At 42.2% G+C, this 19,919-nt stretch overlaps 1 protein-coding gene across 6 annotated transcripts in view; it reads left to right on the top strand.

Moving 5' to 3' along the window:
* The window catches only part of PDE4C (phosphodiesterase 4C), a 934,858-nt gene that overhangs the window by 880,381 nt on the left and 34,558 nt on the right, over nt 1-19,919 (top strand). For 4 of the 6 annotated variants that reach the window (XM_056570177.1, XM_056570186.1, XM_056570200.1 and 1 more), the window contains 3 exons: nt 9,672-9,784; nt 17,657-17,750; nt 19,724-19,896. In XM_056570177.1, the coding sequence (XP_056426152.1) occupies nt 9,672-9,784; nt 17,657-17,750; nt 19,724-19,896 (380 nt within the window). Of the gene's footprint in view, nt 1-7,305; nt 8,644-9,671; nt 9,785-16,590; nt 17,044-17,656; nt 17,751-19,723; nt 19,897-19,919 lie in introns of those variants that run through there. The other 2 variants (XM_056570209.1, XM_056570207.1) reach the window with 2 other exon arrangements.

The following is a 19,919-nucleotide window of genomic DNA, read 5'->3' as shown; positions in this document are numbered from 1 at the left end:
CTGTAGCAAAATCTGTGACCTGCGTAAACATAGATTGACAAGCTGCAGAAAACCATACCGCAGATCACTGTCAATAACTTTTCTGACCACTAATCTGGATAGAATATAATCAGCAAATCCACTACATGCGAACATAGTCACAGCCGTACAAAATTGTTACATTTATACATGTAATACATCATTTTATGCAGCAAATGTTTAGAGTATATTAGCTAGCTCAGCAGAGAGAATGACCCCACTTTACACAGAGGAAAAAGAGAGGAAACAATTGACGTCAGACATTCCTTTAAAAATACCAGAGGACTTGTATCTAGAGGACTATTCCACTCCCAAGAGGCCCCACGAACCTTTCACTTCCTGCAAACAACCCCATAAAATGGAAAAATGTAACTTCTCGAAGCCATCTATTTCATGTAGATTAATGATCGCATCCACGTGGGGCAACTTCCCTTGGTGGCCTTTCATGAAAACAGACAATGTGCTGCAGTCATAAAAACTTCCAGTGGACCAAATACAGTAATGCAATGTTTGTATGTTTTGGGGTTCTCTTATCTAGTCATACTTTTTTCACTATTGTCAGCATTAATACATTTCCACACAGTCTTGTCTGTAATGAGGTCAATGCTTTTGTGAAGTTGCTGTTATGCAGTCTTCAGGCACTTTACAGCCTTTGCCAATCTACACTAATATATTGTGGAACTGTTTGGACAGTTATCTTTAAATATTTTGTCATTAAAGGGGTAGTCCAGTGGTGAAAAACTTATCCCCTATCCTAAGGATAGGGGATAAGTTTGAGATCGCGGGGGGTCCGACCGCTGGGGCCCCCTGCGATCTCTCTGTACGGGGCCCCGGCTCTCTGCCAAGATAGCGGGTGTCGACCCCCGCACGAAGCGGCAACCGACACGCCCCCTCAATACATCTCAATGGCAGAGCCGGAGATTGCCGAAGGCCGCGCTTCGGCTCTGCCATAGAGTTGTATTGAGAGGGCGTGTCGGCCGCCGCCTCGTGCGGAGGTCAACACGCCCCCTTCCCGCGGGCTGTCGGGGCTCCGTACAGGAGATCGCAGGGGGCACCAGCGGTCGGACCCCCCCGCGATCTGCAACTTATCCCCTATCCTTAGGCTAGGGGATAAGTTGCCCACCACTGAGTCACCACTGGACTACTCCTTTAACCCATTTAGGACAACGGACATATACGTACATCCTGATATCCTAGGGCTTAACACACCAAGGCGTACATTTACACATGGTACATGAAGCAAGCACTAGATCTGCGCTTGCTTAATGTACGGCAGGTCCTGGCTGCTATTAGCTAATAATATCAGCCAGGGACCCGCTGGTAATGCCAGACATCGGCTCTGTATATGGAAACATTTTAGAGTTTTAGGTGGTCAAAATAGGTCAATTTTGAACATACCTCTTTTTTTTTTTTTTTTTTTTTAAAGCAGTACAGTAATAGAAAAGCATCTAAATATGGGTATCAATTTATTCATATTGACCCACACAATAAAGAAAACATGACATTTTTACAATAAATTGTACAGCGTGAGAAAAACTTTTTGGTTTTGCCATACATTTTATGTTAAAATGAGTGATGTAATTACAAAGTACAGTTGGTTAAGCAAAAAACAATCCCTTATATGGGTCTGCGGATGAAAATATAAAAGAGTTATGGCTTCATGGATCTCTACAGGAAACCTGTATCTTTGGCTCTTCTATAGAGATATGTGAACTGGGTGTGCTGTGCACCCGGCAGGAGATTGCTAAAGGTCCCAGCGGTCAGATCCCCTGCGCCCAGACACTTATTCTCTGTCCTTTGGAAAGGGGATATATTGCCCTACACTGCAGTATCCCTTTAAGTCCAAACATTTTTTACATGTTGTTATTGATGAAAATTAAAGACCTTTTGTAATATGGTTTTGTAAAATTTTGAATATTTAAAAAGAGCTCCTGAAAATCCCACCACTAGGATTCCCAATATCAACTAGGACACTAATCAGTCCTGCAGCAATACCAGGCTTGTCCATGAGTCATGGACAAACGATGACTCATGGACAAGGCTGTATGAGCAGACACATCAAACACCTCCCACCACATGGGAGAGACACACCCCTTCCCCTGACAGTATTTCTAACACTGTAAGCTAATAAAAAGAGGTATTTTCATAATAAATTAGATGTAAATGTCAGGATAAGGTACTGAGTAACTTTTTTTGTGGGACAGGTAAAAAGGGGTTAAAGTGTACCTGTCATTTGCAAAAACATTTTCTATAATGTAGATAACATTATATGTATACTTGTAATATACAATGGTTAAAGAAAGTGTATATTTTAGATATAAATGCTATCTTGTCTCTGCAGCTATTGCCTGTGTGTCTCTGTGGAGCTGGGAGCATGTCACAGAGCCTCGATGCTCACAGCCCTGATTTTCTGCCCACACTTTCAGTATTTTGTCACACAATCAATAGCTACAAGAACAAATTTGTGTGTAAATTTATGTTTTCACCCATAGAATTACAATAAAAAAAAAAGTCACCTACAATTAGTTTTTGCAAATGACAGATACACTTTAATGACAAAATATTTAAGAATAGCTTTCTATGCAGTGTCACAATAAATTAGTGCAGATTCGCAAAGGCTGCAAAGTACCTGAAGACTGCATAAAAACAGCAACTTCACAAAAGGATTGACCTCATTAAAGACTCATTACTGTGTGAAAATGTATTAATGCATACAATAGTGACAAAAAAATAGTATGACTAGATAAAAGAACCCCAAAACATACAAACATGGCATTATTTTGTCCACTGATCCAGAGAAAGGCCCAAAAAAAAAAAAAAAAAACAACATGAGACTGATGCCAACTGCCCCATAACAGGAGACATTCCTTCTCGACTCAATAAGGCAGTCAGAATAAGTTCCTTGATCAATGTTCTATCCACATAAATACAGAATCCATAACGTGTATAATCTAGGGCCTCCCTTGAACTTGTTTGAGTTAGACATCACAAGATCATGTAACACTGCTCTTACAGCAAAGAATCCCTGTCTGTGACTAAGGAGAAACCGTTTTCCTCGAGACATAGAAGATGCACTCTTGTCATTTTACCGGCCTAGGTATAAAAAGATCACTAGAAAGATCTCTATACTGTCCATTCATATATTTGTACATTGTGATCAGACCGCCCCAAATACGTATTTTCTCCAAACTAAATAACCCCAAAGCTCTATGACTTGTCTTGGTCCTGTAATCCTCCCATATTATTAATGATCTTTGTTGCCCTCATCTGCACCCTCTCCAGTTCAGCCATGTCCTTCTTATATACAGGTGCCCAATACTCCATATGTGGTCTGACTAATGATTTATACAGAGAAAAAATGTGCCCTTGTCACAACCATCTATGCCTTTCTTGATACATCCCATAACTTTATTAGCCTTCGCAGCCGCTGCCTGGCACTGATCACTAAAGTTGAGTTTACTGTCCACCAGTACCAGTACCCCCAAGTCTTTTTATGGCCCAAGTGCATAACCTTACATTTATCCACATTAAACTTAATTTATTTGCCATGTATGTGCCCAAGCCTCCAGCTTCCCCAGATCCCTCTGTAATATTATGTTATCCTCCTCTGTGGTGATCATCTTACCCAGTTTAGTGTCATCTGCAAATATTGAAATTATACTCTAATGCCTCTTCAAGGTGATTAACCCCTTAAGGACCAAGCCCATTTTCACCTTAAGGACCAGAGCATTTTTTGCACATCTGACCACTGTCACTTTAATAACTCTGGGATGCTTTTACTTATGAATCTGATTCTGAAATTTTTTTTTGCGTGACATATTCTGCTTAAAGATAGTGGTAAATTTTCGTCAATACAAAATTTCATGAAAATTTTGGAAAATTTAGCATTTTTCTAACTTTGAAGCTCTCTACTTGTGAGGAAAATAGACATTCCAAATAAATTATATATTGATTCACACATACAATATTTCTACTTTATGTTTGTATCATAAAGTTCACGTTTTTACTTTTGGAAGACACCAGAAGTTCAGCAGCAATTTTCAAATTTTTCACAAAATTTTTCAAAATTGGAATTCTTCAGGGACCAGTTCTGTTTTGAAGTGAATTTGAGGGGTCTTCTTTTTTAGAAATACCCCATAAATTACCCCATTATAGAAACTGCACCCCTCCAAGTATTCAAAATGACATTCAGAAAGTTTAATCCTTTAGGTGTTTCACAGGAATGGCAGCAAAGTAAAGGAGAAAATTCAAAATCTTCATTTTTAACACTCGCATGTTCTTGTAGACCCAGTTTTTAATTTTTTACAAGGGGTAATAGGAGAAAAAGCCCCTTAAAATTTGTAACTCCATTTCTCCCGAGTAAGGAAATACCTCACGTGTGTGTAAAATGTTCGGCGAGCACAGTAGAGGGCTCAGAAGGGAAGGAGCAAAAATAAGATTCTGGAGAGTAAATTTTGCTGAAATGGTTTTTTTTGGGGGGGGTCATGTCGCATTTAGGAAGCCCCTATCGTATCAGAACAGCAAAAAGATTTTTTTGGGGAAACTACACCCCTCAAGGCATGTAACAAGGGGTACAGTGAGCCTTAACACCCCACAGGTGTTTGACGACTTTTTGTTAAAGTCGTATGTGTAAATGAGAAAAAAAAACATTCACAAAAATGTAGTTTTTTCCCCAAGTTTTACATTTTTACAAGGGGTAATTGGAGAAAATGCCTCCCAAAATTTGTAACCCCATTTCTTCTGAGTATGGAAATATCCCATGTGTGGGCGTCATAATTTTCTCTCCAAAAGCCCAATGGCGCTCCTTCTCTTCTGAGCATTGTAGTTCGCCCACAGAGCACTTTACATCCACATATGGGGTATGTTCTTAGAAAAAATGGGGTTACAAATGAATGTGAAAATGAAAAATTTAGGGTAACACCAGCATTTTAGTTAAAAAAATTATTATTCTCATTTTCCCATTCAACTTTTATGAAAATTCGTCAAACACCTGTGGGGTGTTAAGGCTCACTATACCCTTTGTTACGTCCTGTGAGGGGTGCAGTTTCCAAAATGGGGTCACATGTGGGTATTTATTTTTTGCGTTTATGTCATAACCGCTGTAAAATCAGCCACCCCTGTGCAAATCACCAATTTAGGCCTCAAATGTACATGGTGCGCTCTCACTCCTGAGCCTTGTTGTGCGCCCGCAGGGCACTTTATGTCCACATATGGGGTATTTCAGTACTCAGGAGAAATTGTGTTACAAATTTTGGGGGTCTTTTTTTTCCTTTTACCTCTTGTGAAAATAAAAAGTATGGGGCAACAACAGCATTTTAGTGTAACATTTTTTTTTTTTTTTACACTAACAGGCTGGTATAAACCCCAATTTTTCCTTTTCATAAGGGGTAAAAGGAGAAAGCCCCCCAAAATTTGTAATGCAATTGCTCCCGAATACGGAAACACCCCATATGTGGCCCTAAACCGTTTCCTTGAAATATGACAGGGCTCCGAAGTGAGAGCACCAGGCGCATTTGAGGACTAAATTAGGGATTGCATAGGGTTGGACATTGGGAATAAATGGCGTAGAATACCTCTCCCAGGGTGCCTCCAGCTGTTGCTAAACTCCCAGGATGTTTGGACAGTCAGTGGCTGTCCAGAAATGCTGGGAGTTGTTTTGCAACAGCTGAAGGCTCCGTTTTGGAAACACTGCCGTATGGTAAGTTTTTCTTTTTTATTGTTAGGGGACAGTGTAATGGGGCGTATATGTAGTGTTTTACCCTTTAATATGAGTAGTGTTTTTAGGGTACATTCGCACTAGCGGGGGTTTATGGCGAGTTTCCCACTAGGAATTTGCGCTGCGGCGGAAAATTTGCAGGAAACTCACTGTAAACCCGCCCATGTGAATGTACCCTGCTACCCTGTACATTCACATGGGTGGGGGGGCAAATCTCCAGCTGTTGCAAAACAACTCCCAGTATGCACTGACAGACCATTCTACAATGTCTTCCCCCTCTATATTTTAGTCCCTAGTTTAAAAACTCCTTCACTGCTGCACTCTCCCCATTGAAATGCAGCGTGTCCCTACCGTAAAGCCTGTATCTAACAGAAAAGTTGTCTCCGTATTCAATGAAACCCCCACCCCTAGACTCTTCCTTCTTTGTCTCTGGTGTGGCACGTGGTATAGGTAATAATTTCAGAAAATACTAACTTGGAATCACTTCTAAGAACATTTTACCTACCCCTAACTTGGCAATGGTGTCAATGTGCACAATGACCAATGGGTCCTTACCAGCCCCTCCCAGTAATCAGTCAACCCGATCTTTATGTGATGTGCCGAACGTAAGCCCTAGGAAGACAACTGGGCAAACTTGTTGGGGTACGGGCTACCCATGGGACTATTAGTCTACTGTATTTATTTATTTTTATGGACTGCTGTTCAAACAGCCCAGTATTTTTAGGCAGCATTTTTTTTATAATAGCCATGCAGACCTGCTGAAGACCACTTCCACTAAAATTTTCTGGTTCATAGGGGAGTCAGGAACAGGAGAGCTCCTCCCAAAAAAATCTATACACCATAATATGACATATAGACCGAGGGTCTGACCATAGGACAACAGTTTTAAAGGGATCTTGGTCAATTTGACAAATTACCAAAAAAAAAGAGACACACACTAAAGCAGGGACAATAATCACAAAGGAGGGAGCATGCATGTGTACATATGCACCCCAACAAGTGTGTACCACTATAGTAGTCCCCTGCAAGTAAACCAGCAAGTATTTGGTAAACTCCTTAATTAGCCATAAATAATCAGAGAGTCACTTTTATATTAAAAATATAAATCTTTATTGAATCACTTAGAATAAAAATAAATAAATAAATAAAAAATGTATACATAAAAAAACAAAAACAAAGCAGGAACATAGGGGATTAGTAAGCTTATCTCTCTCAAACCGTACAGATTCGGAAATGATAGTTATGTTTAATTTCACATAATAGATCAGTTTAGACCTATTTGTCTTAATGGGAAAAAAGGGGTTCTCCGGTGCTTAGACATCTTATCCCCTATCCCCGCTGGGGACCCCCGTGATCTTGCACGCGGCACCCTATTTGTAATCAGTCCCCGGAGCGTGTTCGCTCCGCGTCTGATTACTGTCGATCACGGGGCCGGTGGTGTGTGACGTCACACCTCTGCCCCGTGTGACCTCGCGTTCCGCCCCTCAATGCAAGTCTATGGGAGGGGGCGTGACAGCTATCATGCCCCCTCCCGTAAGCTTGCATTGAGGGGCGGAGCGTGACATCACATGGGGACTGATGTTCACTCCGGGAACTGATTACAAACGGGGTGCCGCGTGCAAGATCACGGGGGTCCCCAGCAGCGGGACTCCCGCGATAAGGCATCTTATCCCCTATCCTTTGGATAGGGGATAAGATGTCCAAGCACCGGAGTACCCCTTTAAGCTTTAGTTGTTGCCAGATACTCCAAGTCAGCAGAAGTAGACTTCTGCTTTAAACGGGCACTGTCAGTTACCAAAACGTTATATGTTGTATATCTTGGCAAAACATTAACCTTTCTAATATACTTCATAAGAAAATGTTATTTCCTTTTTATAGAGATCATGGCTTATAAAATCATGGCTTTGTCCAAGCTGAAGCACAGGCATGGGTAAAGTCCAGTAAGTGAGGGTGGGCTAGCACTCCTGATAGGATAGGAGACGGCACAGAGGAGTCCTATCAGACAGGAGACAGCACAGAGGAGTCCTATCAGACAGGAGAGAGCACAGAGGAGTGCAATCAAACAGGAGAGAGCACAGAGGAGTCAGACTGGAGAGAGCACAGAGGAGTGCTAGCCCACCCTCACTTACTGGACTTTGTCCATGCCTGTGCTTCAGCTTTGGCAAAGCCATGATTTTATAAGCCATGATGTAAATTACTACTGTAAGAATCATACACCAGACCATGATGACCAGAAAGTAGATGGGCTCAGGTCTCACTTTGCCTTGTGATTTAGGTTATGAAAGGCAAAACTGGGTCTGAATCCAACAAAGTATGATAAGTCAAAACTTTCTACTATACTTTCCATCCTTTTGTCTCTTCTCCTGCTTTTCTTGGGAAAAATAGAAGCCATAAAGTATAATCTTAGCTATAGATAAGTCATCTAGTAAGCATAAAGGAGTTACAACCTACAGTTAAATAGGAGGGAATACTAAAGGAAATTTTCACTTCTAGGAGACACAGTAAATTGCAGTTACCGGTAGAAATGCATATTGCGTATAATCTAATATTTTCTCTTAAATATCTATGGAAATGGAAAAAGTGATTCCTTGCTTTTGTAGTTGTCTCGCTGGTAGCTGTTGATAGAAATAATTACTTTGTTATAAATGTAAATCATAGAAAGTGTAGGCAGAGCAAGGGTTAAGGTGGACCAGGAGTGAGTTTACAGGTTGGTTGTCATGGTGATTTGGGCCTGATCTCCCTCCTTTCATCCTTTACCTTCTCCTCCCAGCTATTCACACTTTCATTATCTGTATACGGGAAGACGCTTCTACCAAAATCCTGACTGTATAGTGGATAACATGACACAAAGATTTCCTTTCCAAAGCAGGATTTAGCATCATCTTCAGTGACATATGGTCTTTAAAGGGGTAAGACATCTTATCCCCTATCCAAAGGACAAGATTTCTGATAGCGGGGGTCCCACCGCTGGGACCCCCGCTATCTCGCATGCAGCATCTACCTCTGCCGGGTCACGACTACAGGGCCGGAGTATCGTGATGTCACAACTCCACCCCCGATAGCCATCATGCCCCCTCCCATAGACTTGTATTGTGGGGGTGGGGCGTGACGTCACACGGGGCAGAGTCACAACTTCATGACTCTGGCCCTGTCATGACCCGGCAGACTCCCAAGGGTGCAGCGCTGCAAGCGGCAGATTCCGTCACTGGGGACCCCCGCGATCAGACATCTTATCCCCTATCATTTGCACATCATATTTACCTGTCCTGCAGGCTGACCACATCATAACAGGGGGCTATAGGAGAGGATCTTCCTTCTGCAGCAGATGAGCCTGCCCCGCTATGGTCACTATGGAAACTCTACTATGGCAGCTGCCTTTACAACTTATGCATATTCACATCAGTGTATAGGGCCAGGACAGGATTTTATTTCTAATTATGTCGTTTTACTCTTTTTTCAGTCTGTAAGGAATATGATTTCTATGTTGATGGATCCTGCTCTACAAGACTGACAGTCAGCCTGATCAGCTCTATATATGGATAGTACATATAAGATGTGGGTTTGTCCTTGGGGATGTGAGCAGAATTTAGAAGAGATTAGTTGGGGACTGGCTGAAATCTGGAGAAAAGAAAACTTTGTATGGTGTTTAAATGGGGTTAACATTTTGAGCCTAAATCCCTAGTGGTTAAAACTGGCTTCAAGTTTACTCCTGAACTCTAGAAAACTAGAAAAACAGCATTTTCACAATTTTTATACTGCAATATTTTACCAAGTGACAGAAGTTTCTGGATATCAAAGGCTGTTTGCCAATTAGATTACTGACACAGACATGTTTTGTATTGGCAACAAGAAGTTTTGGAAACTTAGACATGGTTTTAAAAAGAAACAAAATCTCCTTGCCAGTCAGTCTAAATGCATTCTCTTCTTCCATTCATAGAGGATGCCGTTCAGAAACTGGCCATCGAAACTTTGGAAGAGCTGGATTGGTGTCTGGATCAGTTGGAGACACTGCAGACCAGACACTCAGTCAGTGAGATGGCCTCAAACAAGGTAAGATCAGGAGTAAAGTTACTGACTTGTGTACTTCCTTAGATAGTAGTCATTGGAAGAGGGAAGAAAAGAAGCATGTGTTCCAAGGAGGGTGGAGTTTTTAGGTTGATACATCAGTTTTCGTTACACCCTTTTATGTCATTCTAGGCACTTTGGAAAAAGGGGCAAGGCTTAAAAAGGTACTCCAGTGGAAAACAATTTTTATTTATTTTTTTAAATCAACTCGTGCCAAAAAGGTTAAACAGGTTTGTAAATTATTTCTATTTAAAAATCTTAATCCTTCCAGTACTTATCAGCTGGAAGTTGTATAGTTTTTTTTCTGTCTGACCACAGTACTCTCTGCTGTCACCTCTGTCCATGTCAGGAACTGTCGAGAGCAGGAGCAAATCCCCATAGCAAACCCCTCCTGCTCTGGACAGTTCCGGACATGGACAGAGTTGTCAGCGAAGAGCACTGTAGTGCTTAACTACCTATGTAGCATACAGCAGCTGATAAGTACTGGAAGGATTAAGATTTTGTAATAGAAGTAATTTACAAATCTGTTTCTGTTAACTTTCTGCCATCAGTTGATTAGAAAAGAATTGTTTTCCACTGGAGTACCCCTTTAAAAGCAAAACTGACAGGCTGTTTACCCGCACAAAAGCCAATATACTGGGTAATAGTGCGGGTGAACAGCATTAAAATGAGGGGTCACATATGAATTGATAAAGTAGGACATGAGAAAGGGTCACTGTTCGCACCTGTGCTTAGGGCAGAGCCCAGGCTCTCACATCCTAGCGGTGGGCACAGCGTGGAATATTGAACAGTCATAAAGAGTGTGGCCAGTTAGCTCTCTTTATGCATAAAACATTAACAAAATTGCACATACATGGTATTCCCACGTGTAAGTTGAAAAACAAACACACCATGATTGCAATATTTTGGTTATCCGCCTCCCAAAAAAAAAAAAAAAAAAATGAAAAGAAAAAGATAAAAAAAAAAAGTCATACATTTTCCAAAATGGTACCAATAAAAACGACAAGTTCTCCCATAAAAAAATTAGCCATAGCATAACGCCATCAGGTGAAAATAAAAAGGTTATGCATCTTGTACCGTGGCAAGTAAAGAAAACAAACAAACACAGAATTAAGCTATAATGTTATTTTTACCGTGCGGTGAACAGCATAAATTTGAGATGAAACAATAAAAATAAAAATGAATGACTGCAAAAAAAGATTTCATAATTAGCCAATAATATATAAATCACAAAATGATGGCAATAAAAAGTACAGTTCTTCTCACAAAAACAAAAAAAAACACAACAGCAGGTCCTCAAATGGCTTTGAGTATCACAAATGCTAAAAACACCCACAAAAGAGGGTGAGGGGTCTTATACCAAAAATACAACAAACCCCAGGGCTGAAGCCTAGAATCACTAACTACACTCTTATATTGCCCCCCTAAAAGGTTGAATTATACTCACCGATAATTTGTTCTCTGGGAAGTCTCCATGACAGCACCCTGTGATAGCTGCCGCCTGATTGGACAGGGAGAAACACTAAGGTTAAAAGACTCTCCCCTTCCGTGTATTTATAAAGAACACAGAGTAGACAAGGAGAAAAAAAAAGTGGTAACTAAAAACCAACACCAAAATTATCACCAAAGGGTTGGATGTATAGGTGCTGTCGTGGAGACTTCCCAGAAAACAAATTATCGGTGAGTATAATTAACCCTCTCTCTGGTCGTCTCCACGACAGCACCCTGAGAAATACCAAAGAATTATTAGGGAGGGATCTCAGCACCTAAGACTTTGCGTCCAAATACCATGGAGTGGAGTGAGCCCTACTCTCTGGGGGGGTGAGAGGAGGATCTTTACTGCTACCTGTATAGGATTCGGAAATGGCTAAACGAATCCACTTAGCAATGGAGCTTAGAGGCCTTCTTGCCTCTATTAGGACCTGCGAATTGTATGAACAGGTTCTTATCCTTCCTCCAAGTACTGCTGATATCTATGTAGTTAAGTACAACGTCCAAAAAACTGAAAACTCTTGCTCATTGTTAGAATGTGAACAAAAAGACGGGATAACAATATCTTGAGATCTGTCGAAGGAAGAAACTTTTGGAATAAAGTTTGGGTCTAGTTTGAAAATAATCTTATTGTCTAATACTCTAAAGTAAGATTGTTGAGTGGAAAGGGCTGAAGTGATGGCTACTAGGAACACCGTCTTGATGGTAAGGAATTTCAAGGAAATAGAATCTAACGGTTCAAAAGGGAGTTTTAGTCAGAGCTAAGAGGACTGTATTTAAATTCCAAGGAGGAAATTATTTTTTAATTCTGGGTCTTAATCTGTCTGTAGCTAATAAATCTGGATATCCAGATATCCTCTATAGTTTAGTCTGATAAAGGGCACCTTGGGCTGAGATCAGTACTCTAAGCATGTTAGGAGAGAGGCCCAAATCAAACCCATCTTGGAGAAAGTCAAGAATTTTAGTGATATCAGGAGAATAAGAAGAAAAAGATGACCCACACCAAGAGGCATATTTCTTAGGGTACATTTTAGAGGTAGAAAGCTTACGACTTGCCAAAAGGGTATTGATCACTATCTGAGAATCCCTTCTTCTCTAGCAGGAACTTTTTAGAATCCATGCTGATAGACTGAGGTTATGAACCTGTCTGTGTAGAACTGGTCCCTGAGAGAGTAGGTCGTGGTGACTAGGGAACCTAATTGGCTTGTCCAGGCTCATGGACTGTAGGGGAGCAAACAATGGAGCAACTAAAATTAGGGTGCACTTTTCTCGACTTAGCTTTTGTAAGACCCTGGGAATCACTGGAATAGGAGGGAAGGCATATGCTAGACTGAAGTTCCATCTCTGAGCTAAGGTGTTTCTTGCAGCTGTATAGTCTCTTGGATTCAGGGAAAAAAAATACCTGTTGACACCCCATTTCTCTTATCTTGAAAGCCCAGTCTGCTAGACACCATTCCCTGGGATCCAGGGTCTGCCTGCTGAGAAAGTCCGCCTGTAGATTCCAGACTCCCCTGAGGTGTACAGCTGTTATGGATAAGATGTTTTCTGCCCAAGTAAAAATGTTCCTTGCTGTAGACTGGAGATGACTGTGCCTGGGACCTCCCTGATGGCAGATAAAGGATACTGCCATGGTATTGTCTGAGAGAAGAAGAATATGTCTGCCTCTGCAAGATGGTTCTAGGTGTTGGAGAGAAATCCATATAGCTAGAAGCTCCCTTTAATTTGAGGATTTCTGAGCTAGAACAGGTCCCCATCTGCCCTAAACCGCATGATCCATTCAAGAATCTGTTCACGAGGCGTATCAGACTGAAGATGCAGGTGTAGTTGATCTAGCCACACACCAAGGGTTTTAGAAACACAAGTAGAAGAAACACTAGGATGTAGACGGGTCACAGCTGCTTCCCAAGGTTTTTTTTTAAAGAAGACTTTCGGCCTATGTCCATAGGCTCCTTTAGCTGGGTAGCATCTTCAAAGGTTATAGAAGTGCGTTTGGCCACTTTAGCAATAGAAATGTTGACTTTAGGGATAGTATCCCAATCTACAGAATCTTGATCATCAAAAGGATAACGTCTTTTAATCCCCTTAGGAATAAAGGACCCCCTCTCTGGTTTGGACCACTCATCCTCATAAGGTCAGGGGTTTCCTCTCTAACTAAATTAGCCAAGCATTTTTTTTTTATATATTGGCTTCTTAGAAGAAACTACCCAGTCCTTATTACACAATAAACAGTTTTTCTTAGCATGTTTAGGGACAGTAACATCCTTTTCTCCATGAAATACAAACAAGGGAGGAAAGGATCAGAAAACAACCATAGGCTTGGTAAAAGACCACATAGCCCTCAGTACTCACGGATTCTGCAGCCTCTCACCCTCTGGGCCTTTCAATGGTGTAGACATCCTGGACTCTGGAAGCTCCATAAAGCAAGCGGAGTGAAGCACAGGATGCTAGACTAAGGATCCTTTAAAGGGGTACTCCGCCCCTAGCATCTTATCCCCTATGCAAAGGATAGGAGATAAGATGTCAGATCGCGGGGGCCCCGCCGCTGGGGAACCCCGGGATCTTTGCTGCGGCACCCTGCTTTCATTACTGCACAGAGCAAACTCGCTGTGTGCATAATGACGGGCAATACAGGGGCCAGAGCATCGTGACACCACGGCTCCGCCCCCATGACATCACGGCCCGCCCCCTCAATACAAGTCTAGACTTGCATCAAGGGGGGGGGTTATAATATTGGGGGGCTCATATTTTTTTACAGCTTTTTTTCATATTGATTTTACACTTTTTAGGTCTCCAGTGGGGACTATTAGAACCAATCATTAGATTGATATGTAATGATCAGTACTATCAGTGATCTCTTCTGGTTCAGCCTGGCTGTGATCATGCAGAAGGCTGGTAAAAGACCTCCGGCAGTCATTTGTGTTCATTGGACTCACACTATTGCACTGCAGGGGTCTAATGATCCGACCAAAATCTCCATTTTTACTATTGGTGTTCTGGAATTACGGCATTTATAGGGTTATTGGCAGACATCAGCATGATCGCAGATGTCCGCCATTATGGTAGAATTCCTGGCTGAACTCGTACCCATACGCCCTTTGTCCATAAGTGGTTAATAACGTTACAGAATGCCAATGTCAGACACTAAAACGAACCAGGTAGCATTGTGTGTCTGTAGCAGAATCCATAGCAAACTTCCCACAGCGTGAAATATGATGCAGGTGCGGTTTGTGTGACCCAACCCCCATTGTATTCAGGCCTGCAGCAGTTCTCACCTATCCAGTGAATCAGTGCAGTGAAGATTGGTGGGGGTCTGACAGGTGGAAACCCCAACCTTCTTCAATCCAGTTCACATGATGGCTTGTGCCTTCTTCAATCCAGTTCACAGGCTTGTGCCATAGACCTAGTACTGCCACTACAGTCACTCCTAGGCAGAGGGGGGGGGGGGGGGGTCGGGGTCATGGTTCCTTGTTCTGATGATTAATGGGGATCCAAGCAGTCAAACCGCACCGAATGTAGCATTTATCATCTATCTAGTACTAACCTTGTATTCAGATGTAGCGGTAAAAATGTTACTGCCACTTAAGACAACCTTTTTGACATGTTGCTCTGACATGTGAAAAGATTAGATAGTACTTGTTCTCACTCCAAGACCTGCTGCTAGTTATAAGCCAGTAAAGTGCACAGCATCACACTCAACTCCCTGGCTGGCAGATCTAACCTTTGCACTGCATAGACGTATGCAGAGAAAATGTTGGATTTAAAGTGGTACATTTTGTTCCGAACGCTGGGTGCGGGGGTCGTGATGCTACGACCACGCCCTCTCGTGATGTCGCAACATGCCCCCTGAATGAAAGTCTATGGGAGGGGGCGTGGCATGACATAATGAAGGGCGTGGTTGTGACATCACAACCCTCGCAGCCAGCATTCGGAACATTTTGTTGGAAAGTGAGGTGTTTGTGCACACTTTATCCGACTTATAACTAGCCATCCCTGTGAGTCTTGGAAGTGAGACCCAGTACTATCTCTACTTTTCACATGTCTACGCAACATGGCAAAAAAAGTTTTATCCCGTTCACGAGCCATGACTGCTCTAGTTTGTCATGGTGCCATTTGGATGTATGGAGCGGGCTTCTGACTTGTGCCTGCTCCATACCCGGCAACCCCCTGCTGATTCAGTAGCTGGGGGCCAGCTGCTGCCTGGTATTAAGGTATTTAGACCCACTGTTAAGGTACCCGGAGGGCTTACCTCACTTGTCCCAGCCTTGAGCAGGCTTTACCAATCAAGTGCAGATTACAGATCAATGCAGTTCTATGGAACGGTATTATTGATCTGTATGAGGAATCTTATGATTCTTCCTAAAAGTCCTCTAAGGTGTCTAATAAAGTGTTTAAAAAAATTAATAAGGTTTATTTAAAAAAAAGTTAACCCTTCCATATTAAAAGTTTAGATCACTCCCTTTTCCAATTTTCCATGTAAAAAACAACATAAAAATAAACATTGGGTATTACCGTGTGCGTAATTGTCCAAACTATTAATATATATCATTAATCCATACAGTAAATGGCAAAAGCATTAAAGATACCAAACCTGCAAGTTTTTGATCACGTCATATCCCAGAAATAAAATGTAAAAGTAAAAAGCGATCTAAGTCAATGGTAACGATAACAGATTTTGACGCAAAAAAATTTAAGTTATAGGGGTCTGAAGAAGACAATTTTAAGCATACTAATCTTCGTATAAAGTGATTTTTCTTCAGGTAGTAAAATAAAGCAAAACCTATATAAATTGGGTATTGTTTTAATCGTATGGACCTACATAAAGATAATGGAGAAGAGTTCTTAAAACCTTAATGAAAAAGGCCACTGAAAAATATAAGTGATCCGGTTGGTTGCTATGGGTAACTTCTATTTCCTTAAGGGGTTAAATGACAATAACACTGTAAACTGCAATCCTTGTTGTGCATGTAATGTTACCACTGGCTGCTGCACTCCTATTCCCCACATACATCGCATTCCCAATCCGCCTGCAACAAAAACTGTCCGGTTCTGCCAGTAACAACCAGTCACAGCTCAGCTTTCAAATCCTGACGAGCTGTGGTAAAATGAAAGCTGTGATGTGATTGGCTGCTACGAATGAACCTGATCGTTTTGGCTTCAGGAAGATTGCGAACTTTCACAGCTCGGTTTATTGTGATCTCCTCACAGTAGTCCGCAGAAATAACCCCCGGCACCGCTGTATGTGTACCGAGAATAGTTGACAGCTGTGACCAGGTATGGAGTCACACAGTAGAGGGTTCCCCCGCCCCGGTGAGGCGCAGCGCCACATCATTCCCGCCACTCGTGAACTTCAATTTGTCGCATCGCCTGCGGTAGTGCCGCCTCTGGTCCATTTCCGGGTTCTTATGCCTTTTCGCTGCTGCAGCATTAGCCCCGCCCTCCACCGTGAGCGGACTCCGTTATTGGACGGATTCTCATCTTGCCATTGGTCGCACCTCCTCAGTGTGTCCCGAATCCCTTCCGATGATTGGTCCGCTTCCTGTCCTTGGATTGGCTGCCCATCGCTGTGCACTGTGTTGTTGTTGGGGAAGCGGTGCAGGGATTCCCGAACCCCAGCATGTCCCCCGGGCTTCCCCGGGCACCTCCTTGGCCTCCCAGGGGGGTGTTTAGTAGCTCCGGGCACTCTGCATGGGGGATGCCCTAGCACTCGTGTGGGTGCTGGGTGTAGGAGGATGGGCTGCTCTCTATGGGCTAAGGTGAGCAGTGTGTGAGTGTGGAGGTGCAGAGGGGAGGGGGGTGTGTGATGGATGCAATAGTGATCCCATACACAGAGAACATGGAGGGGTTACCTCTAAGTCACTAGGCACCCTGACATTGTCCATTACCATCTCCATTGCTGCAGATCCTGTCCTCCTCATGGGCACCACTCTCTCTCTCCTCGTCATGTCATTCAAGTACAATCAATGTCAGATGGCATAGGTGGCATGGCCCATCACCTGTCTTCCTATACACATACACCATTTGTAGATCTCCTCATAACTCCTGGTATAGGCTGCCAGTTCTCATTCATTTGCATCCTGCAGTGACAGGAGCTGAAGGCCTGCCAGCTAAACCTATTATGTCCAAGGTCCTGTTCACACAGAGCAGTCGGAACACTTTATATATCTCATATTTTGGATTGAAAACTGCCCAATCAACAACTGCACTGTGTGCACAAGACCAGATAACCCTAGCTTTGTGACAGAAAGAAGAATGACTGGAGCAGCAGATCCCATTCCACACGTTACACCAAGATTTCTCTTACCATGAATGTATTATGTCATATATATTAATCTCTCTCTTTATTCTTATTTTTTTGTCTTTCTTCAGTTTAAGAGGATGTTGAATAGAGAACTTACACATTTGTCTGAAACAAGTCGCTCTGGAAACCAAGTGTCTGAATATATATCCAATACGTTTTTAGGTAAGTCATATGTGCGCGGTGTAATGTAGCTTGGTACTATGACTATTGGGGGTGTATATAGCATTGATCTCCAGCAGGACTGTAGGGATTTCATCTGTACGATGACACTTGCTTAATGTGACAAGCAGAACCTAAAGGGGCAACACGCCTTCTTTACCATAAGAACTGTGAATTTATGGAACAGTTTACCTCAGGAACTGGTCACAGCAGGAACAATTAATAGCTTTAAAACAGGGTTAGATACATTCCTGGAACAAAATAACATTAATGCTTATGCAGAATTATAAAACTACTTCCCTTCCCCTTATCCCCTTACACCCTTGCCTTCAATGCCCTGGTTGGACTTGATGGACGTATGTCTTTTTTTCCACCATACTAACTATGTAACCCGATAGTCTTGTAACTATCTCTGAGGAGTTGTTAAGACCGGGTTCACATTGTGCTTTTGCAGTATGCTAGAGGTATCTGTTGGCGTATTGTCAAAAAAAAGGAATGCCAAGATATACTGTAGTGTACTGAAGTGGGCCCCAATTATTTCAATTGCATGAATTAAAGGCAGAGGTAAAAAAAAACGAAGGGGCGCTCTCTGGGAAGATAGTAGGAGGAACGGAGGGGCCCATCTCACCACCCCGTCTTGGGTATCGTCGTAGTCGGGGGATTCCAGCAGAGCAAAACAAAAACCCTCTGCGGGGAGAAGGATGAGGGGGATCTATGCAGTGTGCGGCTCACTTTCCCCTTTTCTGTATCTCCAAGGGTACGGGAATGTGGATGCGAAGTAAACAGTAAAAAACAGGGGATTTTGGGTGGAGTGCTTCTGCTTGTAAAGAACAGGAATCAACAGCCGCAGTTGCACAGGAAAAAAGTATTTATTAAATAGAAAATGATAGGACAACGCGTTTCAGGTCCACAGAGATCAAATGAGTGCGTCCTGTAGGTGTTTGCTGTGCAGTGGCGGCAGCAAACACCTACAGGACGCACTCATTTGATCTCTGTGGACCTGAGGAAGCGCTTGTTAGCGCCGAAACACGTTGTCCTATCATTTTCTATTCAATAAATACTTTTGTCCTGTGCAACTGCGGCTGTTGAGTCCTGTTCTTTACAAGCAGAAGCGCTCCACCCAAAATCCCGTTTTTTACTGTTTACTTCGAATTGCATGAATTGAAATGTGTCTTTGTCGGCACCACCAGAGATTGTAGATGACTCAGTTCAGACCATTGAAATGCGGCAAGTTGTTGGAAATGATAGTGACCATTTAAAGGGAGCAATGGACCAGAGAGTTGAAGAGGCTCCCAGCGATCAGATCATTACTATTCTTCCTTTAACACCTATCCACTGGATAGGGGGTAATGTTTCTGACTGAAATAGCCAATCTGTTCCGCAAAGAATGGACAATCTCTGTGGTATATACTGTATAAACACACGTACATGCACAAAGGTTGGACAAAATAGAAAGAAGTTTTTATGTAGCCATATTTATATCTGTGTTCTGGCGGGATTCAGAAACTTTTTCAACTTTTGTACATGAGGCCTTACAGGTCTGCTTTAAATCTTTGGCCCCTTTCACACTACATATTTACTCCGTTTTCAAAGTTCCGTCAGAAAATCGGCAGTAAAACGGCAGTTACAAAATCCTATATGGCCGTTAGAAAATACCATTATAGTCTATGGGATTTTTCTAATAGCCGTTTTAACCCGTTATAGCCCGTTATTAATAACGGGCGTATTCAGTAACGGGAGAAATAGTTCATGAACTATTAGAAAAATCCCATAGACTATAATGGGATTTTCTAATGGCCATATAGGATTTTGTAACTGCAGTTTTACTGCCGATTTTCTGATGGAACTTCGAAAACGGAGTAATTAATTAGTGTGAAAGGGGCCTAAGTCTCTGGGCATAAGATACAGTCAAGAAAGATAATAAAAAAAATATGTTTTTACTGTTTTTTTTTTTTTATTTCATTTTATTTTTTCAGATAAACAGCATGAAGTGGAAATGCCCACCCCTACTACCAAAGAGAAGGAAAAGAAGAAGATATCTATGTCCCAGATCAGTGGTGTAAAGAAACTGACACACAGCTCAAGCTTCACTACCTGCAGTATTCCACGTTTTGGGGTGAAGACCGACCAAGAAGCACTTTTAGAAAAGGTAAGATTTGTTATATTATGTCT

The sequence above is a fragment of the Hyla sarda genome, chromosome 1 (genome assembly GCF_029499605.1).
Source record: "Hyla sarda isolate aHylSar1 chromosome 1, aHylSar1.hap1, whole genome shotgun sequence".
NCBI lineage: Eukaryota > Metazoa > Chordata > Amphibia > Anura > Hylidae > Hyla > Hyla sarda.
The sequence above is the reverse complement of the archived record's forward strand: the minus strand, read 5'-3'. Positions and strand labels throughout refer to the sequence as shown.